Source organism: Halichoerus grypus, chromosome 4, assembly GCF_964656455.1.
Source record: "Halichoerus grypus chromosome 4, mHalGry1.hap1.1, whole genome shotgun sequence".
NCBI lineage: Eukaryota > Metazoa > Chordata > Mammalia > Carnivora > Phocidae > Halichoerus > Halichoerus grypus.
The window spans coordinates 9166696-9182367 of NC_135715.1; the positions used below are offsets into that span (position 1 = coordinate 9166696).

The 15672-nt window shown below is 42.5% G+C and overlaps 1 protein-coding gene across 6 annotated transcripts in view; it reads right to left on the minus strand.

The window, feature by feature from the left end:
- TPP2 (tripeptidyl peptidase 2) overlaps positions 1-8270 on the minus strand; it is a 70195-nt gene extending 61925 nt beyond the window's left edge. For all 6 annotated transcript variants that reach the window (XR_013446861.1, XR_013446862.1, XM_036118110.2 and 3 more), the window contains exons 1-2: positions 8015-8270; positions 464-592 (exon numbers count right to left, since the gene is read on the minus strand). Coding sequence is in view for 4 of the 6 variants with exons in the window: in XM_036118110.2 (XP_035974003.1) it covers positions 464-592; positions 8015-8179 (294 nt within the window). In the remaining 2 variants the exon portion in view is untranslated. The remainder of the gene's footprint in view (positions 1-463; positions 593-8014) is intronic.
- Positions 8271-15672: the final 7402 nt, after the last annotated feature.

Below are 15672 nucleotides of genomic sequence, written 5' to 3' on the forward strand. Positions count from 1 at the left end.
TCAATTCCAAGATTAATTTGTGAAAAGACCATGGCCTCCATCCTGGGCACTCTCTCTTGGATTACTCTCCCAGGGGGAAGACAGCTGAATGGTGTGACACAGCCCCACGGAGAGGAACCGAAGCCTGTCAGTAAGTACCTGAGCGAGCATGGAACAGAGACTCCCCTTCCCCACTCAGGCTGAGCCTTCAGATGAAACCACAGCCGTGGCCAACGGCAAGCTCAGGAGAGATCTTAAACAAGAGGCACCCAGCTAAGTCACACCCAGATTATGGACTCACAGAAACTGTGAGATAATAAATGTTTGTTATCTTAAACCATGAAGCTTTGGGGTAATTTATTAAAGAGCAAGAGAGGTAACTAATAACCTACCACCAAACGTAAGCTAAAACCATTAGATGCTTTGAGGCAACAGTATAAGAAAAAGGAAAAAAAAAATTCGATAAAAAGATAAAAGTTCTAACCTTGAGCGCTCTTCCTGAAAGACCGACAACCTCGCCATCTTTGGGCTCCACCACTGTAGCAGTATTCACATCGCCACTTCCTGTTGTATCAATGATATCAATGATTTTTGGTTTCCCATCAGTTGTAACCTGAAAAGTAAGAGATAATTAAAATATAAATTATAGATTTAATTTTTTAATCCTTAAAAAAGTAATGCCAACCCCCATATATGTGCATACACATACATGAAATACTCTGAAATCTGCAATCATTTAAAAAAGAAAACTGAATTGTTTTAAGCCAAAAGTGGGACAGATACTTACAAAAAATTTAGTCATGGAAAGCACCAAAGAATCCTTCAAGTGATTTTATATATTCAGAATAAATATTTACTAAGCATTTACTAAGGCCGGTGTTGGGGACATACATAGAAATGATCAATACACAGAAGTCCCTGATCTCACAGATCTTATGTTCTACTCAGTCAATAAACACGTCAAATACATAACACACCAGATGGTGATAATTACTATGGAGAAAAATTAGGCAGAAAAAGGAGTTAGTGTAGGGGTTTCAACTTTAACAAGGTTGGTCAAGAAAGATCTCACTGAAGGTAACATTTGAGAAAAGATCTGAAGAAGGTGAGCTTTGGGTTGGACAAGCACAAAACTGTAGGGAGAAAACATGTAATAACATGTAATTATAGGATGTCACAGCAGCACTCAAACTTATTAAGTTCTAAATTCAAACTTAACATTCAAACTTAGTTCTCTCTAGGCTTTGCCATCTCAGGAATTGATACATACCCAGATATTCAAACCAGAAAGTTAAAAGTCCTTCTTCTCTGACTCTTTATTCTAGTTTACTCCTCACGTCCAATCTCTCAGGGAGTCATCTTCATTCTACCTCTAAAATACAGTTCAAGTCCATCTTCTCCCCTTGATTTTCCCCACCAGTATCCAGACTCTCTCCCCACCATCACCCCCTTGCCTTCATAATGCTGATGCTCCTTTCAGGTCTCCCACAGTCTTGGCCCCCACCAAGAGCAAGTCAAACAAGCTGTACGATGCCAGTCTTCCATGTGGTATCCTACAATGGATCCCAATGCACTCACTACAAAAGTCTCTGCGCGACCTGGCCCTGCCACGTCCGGTCCTGTACCACTCTAACCACCTGGCCTCCTTTCAATTCCTGCCACGTGCCAAACTTTTCCCTGCCTCTCAACTTTGTACACACAGTCCTTCCGCTTGGAATCCTCTGTCCCTTCAGCTGTTCCCTAGACATCCCAATCTCATCTCTGTTTCCTACTAAAATGTCACCTCTTCAGAAAGCCCTCCCTGATGACCTCTTCTGTAGTTGCCATCCTAAACCTGAATCTTTTTCTTCCTCACTGTACCTTGTTTCCTTCACAGAACTTCTAACCATACAGCTGGCTGATTCCTGATCTATTTCCACTATTAGAAGAGAAGTTGTATTAAGGGGAAGGACTACGTCTATTTTACTCACCAAATTCCCCCAAACCCAGCAGTGCCTAGTTGGTACTCAATACATATTCAACGACTGAATGATCGTGCTAATTTACTCAGCATTAAGAGTGATCTTCCTAAGGCCTGGTCTCTTGGCCAGTCCAAGAAACATCAGTACTGTATTTTCATACTGCTTTTGTTGGAAAAATCATTTCTGGGCTCGCCTTGCAAAGGGAATATCTAGCATTCAAGATATATGTACTGAGTTATTAGCAGGAAATCAGGCATGGAGACACAAAGACTGAAAAAAGAAGACAGCTACTCTCAAGGAAAAAAAAAAAAAGCAATGTAAAAAATGCCAAGAGTATCACAAAAGCACAAGGTCTTCCAACTCCTTTTCCACCTGGAAAACTCACACTCTAAGTTCAAGCTTAGCGTCTCTTTCTGTTTTCCCAGGCATTGCTTCCTTCCACCCCCACCCCCCAAATGCAGGTGTCCTTAAAGCTCTGCAGTTAAGGGTTACCCAATGGGGGAAGAGGGCAAGTCACCATGTGGAGGAAACAAAGGCACACAAGGTTTTGTTTTTTTTTTTTTTTTTAAAGATTTTATTTATTTGACAGAGAGAGACACAGCGAGAGCAGAAACACAAGCAGGGGGAGTGGGAGAGGGAGAAGCAGGCTTCCCGCTGAGCAGGGAGCCCGATGTGGGACTCGATCCCGGGACTCCGGGATCATGACCTGAGCCGAAGGCAGACGCTTAACGACTGAGCCACCCAGGCGCCCAACACATGGTTTTCTTTATGAGGCAGAAGCAAAGGGGTTCTTGATGGGCCCCAAATCTTATTCCAATAACACTGCCATAGAACCACCAGGGGCCATAAAGGCCTTCCAGGCACAGCTGTTTTTTGTTTTTAATGTGTAGTAATTTTTAAGCTGGATGTCTATACTATTTTTTTTTTTTAAAGATTTTATTTATTTATTTGAGAGAGAGGATGAGAGGAGAGAGAGAGCACATGAGAGGGGGGAGGGTCAGAGGGAGAAGCAGACTCCCCGCCGAGCAGGGAGCCCGATGCGGGACTCAATCCCGGGACTCCAGGATCATGACCTGAGCCGAAGGCAGTCGCTTAACCAACTGAGCCACCCAGGCGCCCCTGGATGTCTATACTATTAACAAAATAAGTAATATACTCAGAAGGCTCAAAATCATCACCAAAAAATTATTGTGGAAGTCATACCAAACTCTAACAAGATTATGATAAAACTTAAATCAGTTACTGATTTTGAAGGGATTGGCTAAATATCTTTAGAAATAAAATGAAGGAAAATATAAGAAAATCTACCAAAATAAAAAATGGAAACAAGAAGAAGTTAATACTCCCCTATAAAATTAAAACTAGCCAAATCATGTACTAAGAATTTAAGAAAACAATTGATTTTAAAAAGTATTCCAAATAAGTATGAATTTGAAAGCTAGGCCACAGCTCTAAGAACACAATCACCTATCTTTATCTTCTCATTCAATGAGCAAACAACTTCAGTGACTTGAGATTAAAAAATCACAAGAGATCACTAACAAGCCAGACATAGATCCCTCTCACTAGAAACCTCATTATCAGTGTGTGAGCAAAGAAGAAAGCCTAACGGGATTTAGTAACTTATCTACCGTCTACTATTGCCACAAGCTTTACTTATTAGCATCTCTCTTTCATTAAAAATTCTTATATATGCAATTTTCTATCCCTGTACCTCTTTCTTCACCTTTAGGTAAAGGCAACCACTCCACTGGAGACAGAAAGACAGAAGAGGGAGTTTGGGGTTAGGAAGAAGAGGTTTTAAAAAAGGCAAACCAGCTGAAGATTGCAATGGAGCTTTGGGAGAAGAAAGAAACTGAACCGCTACCATTAGAACGAAATCCCTCATCTTTGCGGGGGCGAGGGGGCTGTATTACAAGACAAAGAGGGGAACTGGACCACTGCCAGAGTTGTGAGTAGAGCTAAGGTAGTAATACAGTCCATGTACTGGGGTGGGGGGTACTGAGAAGTGCTTACAGGGCTATGTTGGCTGGACAAAACAAACTGCCCAAAGATTTTCCCCAAAATGTCAAGAATCTGAGTTACTTTGTGTCTCCACTGAACTGATTATGGTCAGGGAGCTGGTGAGGGCAGTGAGATATTCATTAAACATTAGAGGGTCAAAAGAAAGGGGGGAGGGGAGTTGCAAATTATCCTAAACAAAACAAAGTGAATGTATAAGTATTTACTTGAAAATATTCTTTTAAGCAAGGGAAGATATTTCATAAGCAAATACTATTAAATGACTATTATTCTCAATAATAGTCTGTCATCAGAGCCTGTCTGATGAATGACTCAGACAGGCTCTGCTTTCAGAAAGCTTACAATCCAGTTGGAAAACAAATCAGTAAAGCGGTAAGTGCAACATAACAATAAATAAAAAAGGTAAGGACAGTATCTATGAAAACATATAGGGCGCCTGGGTGGTTCAGTTGGTTAAGCTACTGTCTTCGGCTCAGGTCATGATCCTGGAGTCCCAGGATCGAGTCCCACATCGGGCTCCCTGCTCGGCAGGGAGGCTGCTTCTCCCTCTGACCCTCCTCCCTCTCATGCTCTCTGTCTCTCATTCTCTCTCTCTCAAATAAATAAATAAAATCTTTAAAAAAAAAAAAAAAAGAAAGAAAACATATAGAACATAAAATGCAGCGTCAGGGAATTCAGGAAAACAACCAAGAGAAAGGTGATAAAAATTAAAGTCAACTGCATAGTACCTAATATTAACAACCAATTATATACCTATAATTTACTTACTATACTTACTCTATTATTTTACTAAATGTAAAAAAACAGAAACATTTTTATAGTGCCACTTGTAACCTTCTTCCCCAAACCATTTTTCCTCCATGAAGATATGCTGCACTATACTGCACACACATATACATTTTTTTCCATTTAGCAAAAATATTTAATGTTGTGAGTACATTTCATACAAAATTAATCTGGATATTTGCTGTCAAAGAATTTTAACTTATGCAGGAAAAAAGGTTATGTAAACAGAAATATTAAAACGAAACATTTTAGGTGATGTGGGGGAGGGAGGGATCTGAACATACTGCTATGAGAGCAAAAAAGAAAAGAAGCACCGAAGTAACTGTTGGCAAGAATTGGGCCTTATTCATCTTGAACCCTCAAGTCCTAACACAATGGTGGGCACACACATAAATATATGCTGGGGGTCTGAATTAAATCAGTAGATAGCCGAAAAGCTAACAGGGTCAAGACCCGGGTGGGTCTTAAAGGATTAAGCAGGAGTTTACAGGTGATGGTGGAAGGCTTGCAGGCAGATTAACTTATATGTTGAGGAAAGACCTGAGGGTGGGTGAGTGGAAAGGGTGGACTGTTCAAGATGGAAGCAAAGGGTTGACAGCAGGGTGGACAGAAGTAGGGAGCGGAGAGTGAGAACCAAGGCACCATAAGGAGGTCAAGCTGGATGATAAAGGGCTACACAAAATTCAAATTTCGGAATTTTCATGCAAAGGCAACTAGGACAAAATTTAAAAAGTTTTGTTTTGTATGAAACAAGGGTGTTACAGAAGGTGTTTTCTTTCTTTCTTTTTTTTTTTTTTTGGAAAAATAATTTGGCAACGTGAAGGATGGAGCAAAGAGAAGACTGGTGGCAGGGAACCAACTGGCTACTGCATATTCTTTCCAGGTCCAGTGCAAGTCCCACCCTGGCCGTGAAGCCAGCTCTCCTGCTACCCCCCTCCCCCAACCTTGGTGACACTTGCAGGAGGACATCTTTTAACTCAACCTTAGACATGTGCCTGGATATCTGCTGAGGAGAGATGTAATCATTTATTACTCCTCTCATGCTCTCCACCCTCTACTTTTAACAAGCCCAGGCAGCTGTCACAAAAGAGCACTGGGCCCAAAGCAGTCACCAAAGAATGACACCCCACTGCCTTCTCCAAAGTGTTCATTTGTGCCTCGAGTCCACTACGCAGACCCATCTGGCTTTCCAAATGTCCACTTTGGCCTTCTTTTTTCATTCTTTCCTTCCCTTTTATTTCTATCCACCTTCTTATTTTAATGATATATATAGAGATCTATAAAATACATTTGCTAAAGCAGGAAAAAAATCTTAAAAAAAATTCCCTCACACATGCAAGCCACCTTAACTGAATTTCTTTTAACTGGCCGTATTTATGTCAATATCTCCATTAAAGTTGTTAGAAGAGTTACGTTTTCGTTTTATTTCAATTATTTTATTGCTTGAACATTTGTTATTACATGCAAATACCTAATGCACACTTATCCTCCAGACAGTTGATTTAAATCCCAGCATAAACTCCTTCTAAATAAACCTGCTTAAAAAAAATTAGTGTTTACTTAACACTTTTCTTGAGCACTTTAAAAAGTCACATGTAAATAATCCTCTCAATTAATTTTCATAGCAACATTGTGGACGAGAACTGCTATTACTTTACACAGAGTAATGGAATGATATGAGAAGCAGATTGGGAAGTTCTACAAAAGCATTTTTATTGAGACAGTCTCCTCCAAACTCTCCCGATCCTTTCATTATCCTGACAAAAGAACCAGTAAACACTTACCCCAGTTGTTCTCCTCCCACTTATCCCTATAAAAAGTAAACATATACTACAACAGAATGGAAACCATTACTACCCTGTAATAGAGCCTCAATGAGGTGATGGCTGTCACTGCCGTAAGTCTTCAGAGTTATTAACACAACAACTGTACCACTTGAGCTACCAGCAAGGAACACATCACTCGCTATTCTGACTCACCAAAGCTGCCTGGCCTTGCCAGCCTGAGGTGTGTTGTACTCCAGAGTGCTGCTTAAGAATTAACAGGAGGAAGCAAGATTGCTAGAGGGATTCTATACAGTCAGCCAGCCTGGTTCCCTTTTTACCCCCAGCATGACATCCTAACGTCCAAAATTGCTACCTCAATTATTAGAAAGCACAATAAAGGATCCAGAGGCCAGAGAGTACTTGGGAGAGGAAGAGAATTATTAAACTTCAGCGTTTAGTGTAGAAAGGACTGACAGATGAAGGACTGACAAAAGGGAGAGAGCTGCATACCACAGGATTAGCCACGTTAGATTTTTAAGAGAGGGATCTTCAACAACGGTGATATTTTATGACTGTAGTTCAGTAAAAGGCTAAGGCTAAATTTACAAAAGTCAAACTTTGAAGACTTAGAATACTTTTAATCAAGAGACATTTTTGTAAAGTTACCTTTTGGTATGGTACTTTAAAGATTTCAAAGGTGCCTAAGGCAAAATTAAGTAATTTTTTAAAATCGTAATTAAAGTATGTTGTCTTACACTTCGAGGCTAAAAAAAATACAGAAGCCTAATTTAATAAAGCCCGAAGAGTTCGCCAAAAACAAAGTAAATTAGGTTCTTATGTAAAATAAAGACTAAGCCATGCGTTTCAATGACCCTAAACAAGTACATTGCAGAAGATGGTTTAAAAATAGAACACATAAAACTACCAGAGGAAACAGTTCCGGAAGTTGACCGAGTTATCTTCTTGAAACCCGGCTTTCATGTGAAAGATAAAACAATTCTCCCCAAAACCAAATCTCCCGAACGACAGCAAGAAAAATGAGGTTCTGATAGGTCATTTGCCCCTTTTCTGTTTCCTCCCCACCCCCACCAATAATAAAAATTGTAAAGTCCCCGTTTGAAAATAGCAGACACGGGCCGGTGCCCGAGACACGAGGGACCTGCGGAGGAAGGCGGCGTGGTGGAAAGGGGCCCGAGGGCCCGGGCCTGGCAGCACCTGGGCAGGAAGGGGATTCCTGGGCGAAAGGCGGACCCAGGCACCCCCGCCAGCCGCGCCTGGCACGCCGCTTTTGTCTGGGCCGGGATGACGGCCCAACCCGAGCCCCCCGCCCGCCCTGCCCTCCGCCTCCTGCGGGTGCCGGCTCGGGCTCGGCTGCAGAGCGGGATTCGGCCTGCAGGGCTCCGAGGCTGCGTCCCCTCCGCGTCCCCTGGCCGGCCGGCCCGCCAGCCAGCCGCCCGCGCCCCCGCGCCCCCGCGCCCGGGCCCTCGGCGGCTGCCGCACCTGCATGCCCGGAGCCCCGGGGTCGACCCCCGTGTCCAGGACGGCGATGAGCACCCCTCGCCCGTCATACTCCGGGTAGCGACAGAGGAAGGAGGCGGCCCCGGTCTCTTTCTTGGGCAGGAGGCCGTGGAAGGGGAAGGGCTCCTCGGCCGCCGCGGTGGCCATGGACGCAGGCTGGAGGACGAGGAAGAGGCAAACTGCCAGGTTGCGCGCGGACGAGCGGCGCGAGGACACCGGGGCAGCCGCGGGCCTGGGCGGGGGCGAGGGGCGGGGCCGGACGCCGACCAATGCCGGCCCGCCAGGGGGAGCCGACCAATCACGTACAGCTACGTAAGCCAAAGGCGCCGCTCTCAGGAGCTTGGCCGGAGTGTTGCCCGGGCCGCAGTGTGGGAGGCGGAGTCTGAATATCTTGGTGGAGATTTTGGTTCTCGAACCTAGGGGTCTTAAAGAGACCGACTCTTGGGATTTTTAGGAGAGGACCGGGTCGGAGTGAAGTGTCCATGTGTTCCGGGAGAGGCACTCTCCGAGGAACAGGGAAGGAAATGAGCCGCCAGCATGGAGTAGCTGGAACTCGCTCCGGGCAAGTGATGGTTTGCGAACTTGAAGTCGTGGACGAAAGTTTTGGGTCGGCTGCTGCAGGAGCCCCCCTGACCCGAGTTAAGGGAGGCGACTCTCGAACGCTAAACCCCCTGGAGTCGTGGGATATCGGCAATTTGCCCGGACGTAGATTTTTGAGAGACAGTTTTTTGAGTCAGTGGTGGCGGGTTTGGGTTTCCCTGCCTGTCTTCCTGTGTACCCCTTTGATCGCGGCCAGGCCTAGGAGGAATAGGGTGGGGAGAGACCAGCGCTTCAGACAACAGGAAGTGGGTTCTTGGGCGTTCAGTTGGCCTCGTAGGCGGTGACAAAGCAGGAGGCTGAAGTGGGCTCCTCCTATCCTCATTGCTTCCTTATCTTTGACTTCCGAGATTTTTAAATTTTTTTTTTTTTTTTTTGGCCTTTAAATTGAAGTTCTGGTTGTTCCTTTAAGGCTCACTCAATTATCGAGCCATAATTTTCAGTTTTTCAGACTCACAGTGACTATCAATTGCTCCATGCCGCACTAGTGGATCTTTAATGATCTGTATGTCTGTATTCACGCCTGAGGAATCCTGAGCCTTTTCGTCCGCGCCGAAGACTCTTGGCAATCTGGTGAAGCTTCAGGACCCCTTCTCAGCAGCGTTTTTAAACGCATAAAATGAAATATATAGGATTACAAAGGAAATTATGTTGACATATAGTTATCAAAAATATTAAAACCAACTTGGTTATAGAGCAGTAGTTTTATATCTGTGTGTATATAGTTATAACATATGTGCTTCCTTGCATGAAATAACAGGAACTAGCACAGTAAGCGAATAAGCTCGCATAACTTCAAAATGGTGAAGAGCATAAGTGGTATTTTGAGATATCTGAAATAACTGTACTATGATAAACTGATTTGTATTGGTGAGAAAGTAACAAACAATAACTGCTATTACTACCCTGGTTATTGCCTACATCTATAATTGAAGAAAACAAATTTAAGAGGTTAGTGAAATAAAGATAATATTTTTTTCCTTTTTCCTACACAAGTTTTTGAACTCCTTGGATTCTGTCATGGACCCCAGGTTCACAATGCCTGATGGAAAGGGAAGCCCAATTTTTGCCAGTTTCCAATCCACAGGATTTAGGAAATCCTCCATGTGCTCCCAGAAATGACTATAATGGCTGTGTGATTGTTTTAATGATTACTTGACCATTTATTCATTTCATAAGTCTTAGAGAACCTTGTTCTCTTTAATGGAGAGAAAAAGGAGAATAGTCAATGCTTCCCTTCCTATTCCCAACTGTGTTTATGTTACTTCTAGAGAAGAACTTCAAATTAATAGGAAAGAAAAGAGACAAACCCTAAGAAGATAATCAACGTAGAGCATATAGTGACAGAACGAAATAGTTCCCAGTTTAAAATGAACCGTAGTCTAGTCATGTCATTTTACAAATGAGCAAACAAAGCCGAACAGGTTAACTGACTGCAGTGAGTTACAAAAAGAGTTCATGATGGGGGCGCCAGGGCAGCTTAGTCAGTTGAGCGTCCCACTCTTTTTTTTTTTTTAAAGATTTTATTTATTTGATTATTTATTTTTTTAAAGATTTTATTTATTTATTTATTCATTTATTTGATATTTATTTGAGAGAGAGAGAGGGAGAGCAGGAACACAAGCAGGGGGAGGGGAGAGGGAGAAGCAGGCTTCCCACCAAGCAGGGAGCCCGATGCGGGGCTTGATCCCAGGACCCCGGGATCATGACCTGAGCCCAAGGCAGCCGCTTAACGACTGAGCCACCCGGGCGCCCCACTGTGGGTAAACTTTAATTACAAATTACAGAACTTTAGAAAGAGAAAACTTACTTAAAATGTGGCTTTTAAAAAGATGTGTGAGATTCATGTTATTGGGCTTTGATTAAAGATAGTTTTACTGACAATATTCCAAAGTGTCCCTTTTTTGATACCCCAGAAGCTATTTCACCTGCAGACAGTGCACAATAGTAAGATGCTCTTTTTTTGCCAAAAAGTGGGAGACCCAGATGTGACAGGTGCAAAGGGGAGTAGATATATCCTTCCACCACATGCACGTCTTCAAGCAGATAAGTTTAGAAAAGAGTAGATATGACATTAAATGTCTGGATATTGATCGTGTTGAAAATTATCTGTGACTTTGTACTGCAGTTATAACCACTATTACTTATAACCCCTGAAATCACTTTAACTCAGAATGAAGTCCTTTATTCTTTGTCTTCAAACCATAGTATTCATGCTCTGTGTTTACATTCTTCCTCCTTTGATTTAATGACATTCTCAGCTAAGAGGAATCTTCCGATGCTGAGTAGTTTGCAAAACTTGACAAGCAGCTTGACAGTTCTTTGGATATGGGAAGGAAACAAGTAGAGGATACTTGGAGGGAACAATGAAGATACAGATAAATAAAACAAGGGCTCAGGAATGGGAGGAGGAGGAGGGGGAAGATAGGACACAATGGGGTCAGACAAAGGCGTCACTTACCCTATCTGGGGCAAAGTAATAGGCTGGACACACGAAACCCTCCCACACAGCATTATTCAAAGCTCGAAGTGCTGAGCCAGGTGTTCTTGATGTCCACCTCCCCCTGCATCACCTGCCCACTTGAGGATGCAAGCCAATGCAAAGGGGCCACGAGAGCAATAGCTTCCCATGAGTCACCTTCTTTGCAGTGATCGTGGCACCACATCATTTAGAGAATATTTTTTAATTGAGTTTCCAAAACTGTGTAGAGATTTTGAAAGCATCCACCTTGTCCCAGCTGCTGGGTTTTGAAATCCTGTGTGGCATGTGCCATGAGGCTGCTCTTCCCAGGGGCCCAAACTTGGAGTGCCAGAAAAACATGTTAGATTTAGGATTCCAATGAAAGGCTAATCCTAATGATGATCCTGAATATCCTGGCTTGAGCAAGAGAGGCAGAGAATATGCTAGTAAAAGCTCTTAGAAGTTAAGGGAGTTTGTCCTCTAGGACTAGTTCTGCCTCTAATTAGCTTCATGACCTTTAACAAGACCTCAGGGTCCTCAACTACAAATCTGGGGATTTTATCAGAACTAAATGGGAAAAAGTATCTCCCACAGAGGCAATCAATAATCGCTGTCAGTATAGTGTAGCTGGTATGCTGTAGAGATTCAGTGCATCAGGGCTGGTCATCTCATTTGGTGTCCTACTCCCTAAAATTCAGACTTAGATAAAGTAGACAAAGTGATTTTTTTCGAAGGATTATTTGGTTTGCAAAAAATCAATTTAGCATATAGTAAAACCTTAAAGCCTGTTTCCTTGAGATAAAGAGATCAAATAGTTTGTGAATTTGTGAAACATAATATGGACAGATAAGTCTGAACTATTTCTAGGACTTAATTTTTTCAACAAAATATATCTCCAATCTTGTTGAACTATTCCTTTTCCTTTAATAAGAGAATACAAACGGAGAGCAGTTTATAATAATGTGTGTGTGTGTGTGTGCATGCGCTCACATATACTGGGGTGGTAGCGTTTTGAGGTGCCAAACTGATAATTCTCTGAAGTCTTCTGAAACTGACTAAAATCATCTGGGGGAAAAAAAGATTTCCAATAAATCATAAAGCATGTTTAGCTGTTCTGGGCTAGCTTTGGTGAATATAAAAGGCAACGAGAAGAAAGTAAGAAGGAAGAAGAGACTTTTTCAAAAATTAAAGTTTTTGTTAGTTAACTGAGTTCCTAAAGCTTTTGAATACATATTTGTTAGGTTAAGATAAAGGGTTTAACAGAAGTACATCATATGGATAATACTTATACGCTCATGCGCACACACACACACACACACACACACACACGACACACACATTTAAAGTCAGGAAGCAATTACCACATGAAGATTGAAAGAAAAATTTCCTCAACAGGTGTCTCCAAACTGGTCCACTGATCTGAATCATCCAGTGCTTTTGTTAAAAATGCCGATTACCTGGTGTCTACCTCAAACTCGTTGAGTCAGAATGTTTAGCAGGGGTTACCCATGAGAATTTGTATTTTTAACAAAGACCCAGGTGATTTTTCTCATCAGGGATGTTTGGAAAACTACTCTTCTCTGCAGACTTTCCTACTCCGTTCTAAGATAGCTCTGTCTACAGAGAATTAAAATGGAAAAGTTTCTTTAAGATGTTTATTCCACGGGGTAGGGTGCTAGCTATCGATGTATTGCCTCTCAGGTTGAGATCCACCCTGCTCTGCCTTGCTTTGTGATACAGGAGCTGAGCCCCAGAAGTATGTTTCCCTTGCCAGTTGCCATAGTTTTAAGCTTTGCCAGATTTCTAGTGTGTGTTCTCCAAGTTAAGTCCTCCCATCTCCTTAAGAACCCACTAGGATTAGGATTTTCCCCCCACCTTTGAAACTGTACGTTCAAGGACCTCCACGCAGCTAAATGAAGGTAGATTCCTATCTTTTTACTTGACCATTATCAGCAGTTTTCAACACAGCTGCCCGCGGCTTAACAGACTGGTTTTATCCTCCTCTTTTTCCGGTTTCACTGTGTGTCTCCTTTGCTGGATCCTCCTTTGCTCCTGACCTCTGGCTTGGAGATGCCCGACAACTCAGTCCGTGGACTTCTCTTTTCTATCTACACTGAACTCCCTTGATGATGAAATCTTGTGGAATGGATTTCAATATCATCTATTCGCTGAAGATTCCAAAATTTGCATTGCCAGCTTGACTCTTTCTCCTAAATTCCATCTGCCTGTTTGATATCTAACATCTGATCCCTACTTGGTTATGGAATAGAAACATCAAAACTTTACATGCCCCAAAACTTAATTGCTGGTCCCCGCAGTGATCCTCTTCTCATTACTGGAAGCATCATGCTTCTAGCTGCTTAGGTCAAACATCTTGGAATCCTTCCTTGTCTCCTCACTCTTCATCACGCATCCGGTTCAGCAGCAAACGGTGTTGGCCTTATCTTCCAAATGCACCCAGAATCTGGTCCCTCTCATCACCTCCGCTGCTAACTCCTTCATCCAAGCCAACGGGATGTGTTGTCCAGGTTATGCAATAGCTTCCTCTATCATGATAGGCTAGATTACGCTATTGTCGTTCTGTCTTCACCTGCTCAGGATGCTATGACAAAATAACGGAACACCATAGACTGGGTGGCGGAGTGCTAGCTTTGGTCCTGGCAATGGTGACAATGCTGGGGTGGCGGCATCACACCGATTGGTTGCTTAGAGCTCACCGAGGGGAGAACGTGTCACTCTTGCCAGGGTGACTCTCGTCTAACCTGGCAGTCCACCATCCGCAGAAAATGCTTTACCCTGAGTAAGATGCTGCACCTAACGCAAGACAACAGTATGTAGTAGGCGCTCTGCAAATGGTAGTTATTACTAAGGACGAAGTAATTAGATGCTTTCTGCTATCACTCCACGTGGGGCGTCCTAACCATCTTATCTAGACCTGTTGAGAGGGTCAGGTCTTTTGACAAATATTTACCGAGCATCTACTGTATGCAAATGTTCCATTAGACGCAGCGGGGAACACAACAGCCCCTGCCCTCAAGAAACGTGAGTTTCACGTTTCCTGCCATACAACGTGAGGAATCCAGGGCTGTAAACCAGATACACTGTTCAGCAAGGCAGAGTATTTTTCCTTCCTTTTGTCTCAGCCATTAGAAGGTTCTTTGTGAGACGGCTCTAGGAACACACCGAAGCTGCTCTGGACAAGCTCCAGAGACTGGCTCAACCGTGTTAACAAATTCATAAGTGCACAGTACGTTATTGTTAATTCTAAGAACTATATTGTGCAGCACATCCCTGGAACATGGGCCTCTGTATAGCTGTAACTTTGTATGTATTTAACAATAGCTCCTCACATCCTCCTACACCATCTGGCCACCACCTTTCTGCTGCTTGCTTCTCTACCTTTGACTATTTTAGTTGCCTCATATAAAAGGACTCATGCACTCATGCAGAATTTGTTTTTCTGTGGTTGGCTTAATTCCCTTGACATAGTATCTTCCAGGTCCATCCAGGCAAATGGCAGAATTTCCTTCTTTTTTAAGGTTGAACTATATTCCGCTGTATGTATATATTACATTTTCCTTACCCACTCATCTGTCAATGAACATTTTGGTTATTGCCATATCTCAGCTGTTGTCAACAATGCTGCAATGAACATGGGAGTGGAGATACCTCTTTAAGAACTGGACCTTAATTCTTTTGGATATATACCCAGAAGTGGGATTGCTGGGTCAGATGGTAGTTCTATTTTTAATTTTTTTGAGGAAGCTCTGCAGTTTTCCATAGTGGCTGCACCATTTAACATCCCCATCAAGAATGTACATGGCTTCCACCCTCGTGCACTGTTGGTGGGAATGCAAACTGGTGCAGCCACTGTGGAAAACAGCATAGAGGTCCCTCAAAAAATTAAAAATAGAATTTCCATATGACTCAGTAATTCCACTGCTGGGTACTTGCCAAAGAATACAAAAACACTAATTTGAAAAGAGATATGCACTCCTATATTTATTGCAGCATTATTTACAATAGCCAAAATATGGAAGCAATCCAAGTGCCCATCAATAGATGATTGGATAAAGAAGAAGTGGTATGCTTATACAATGGAATATTACTCGACCATAAAACGAATGAAATCATCTTGCCATTTGCAACAACATGGATAGATCTAGAGGGTATAGTGCTAAGTGAAATAAGTCAGTCAGAGAAAGACAAATACCATATGGTTTCACTCGTATGTGGAATTTGAGAAACAAAACAAACAAAAAACAGACAAACAAAAAAAAAAACCAGACTTAACTACAGAGAACAAACTGATGGTTCCCAGAGGGGATGGCAGTGGAGTGGGGGGGGGGGAATGGGTGAAACAGGTGCAGGGGATTAAGAGTGCACTTGTTGTGATGAGCACTGAGTAACATATAGAATTGTTGAATCAGTATATTATACACCTGGACCTAATATAACACTGTACATTAATTATGCTGAATTTAGAAGAATAAAAAAATTCTGAGAAACAAAAGAGTATACACTGATTCCAACTTCTCAACATCCTTGCCAACATTTATCTTTTTTTTTTTTTTAAATATCC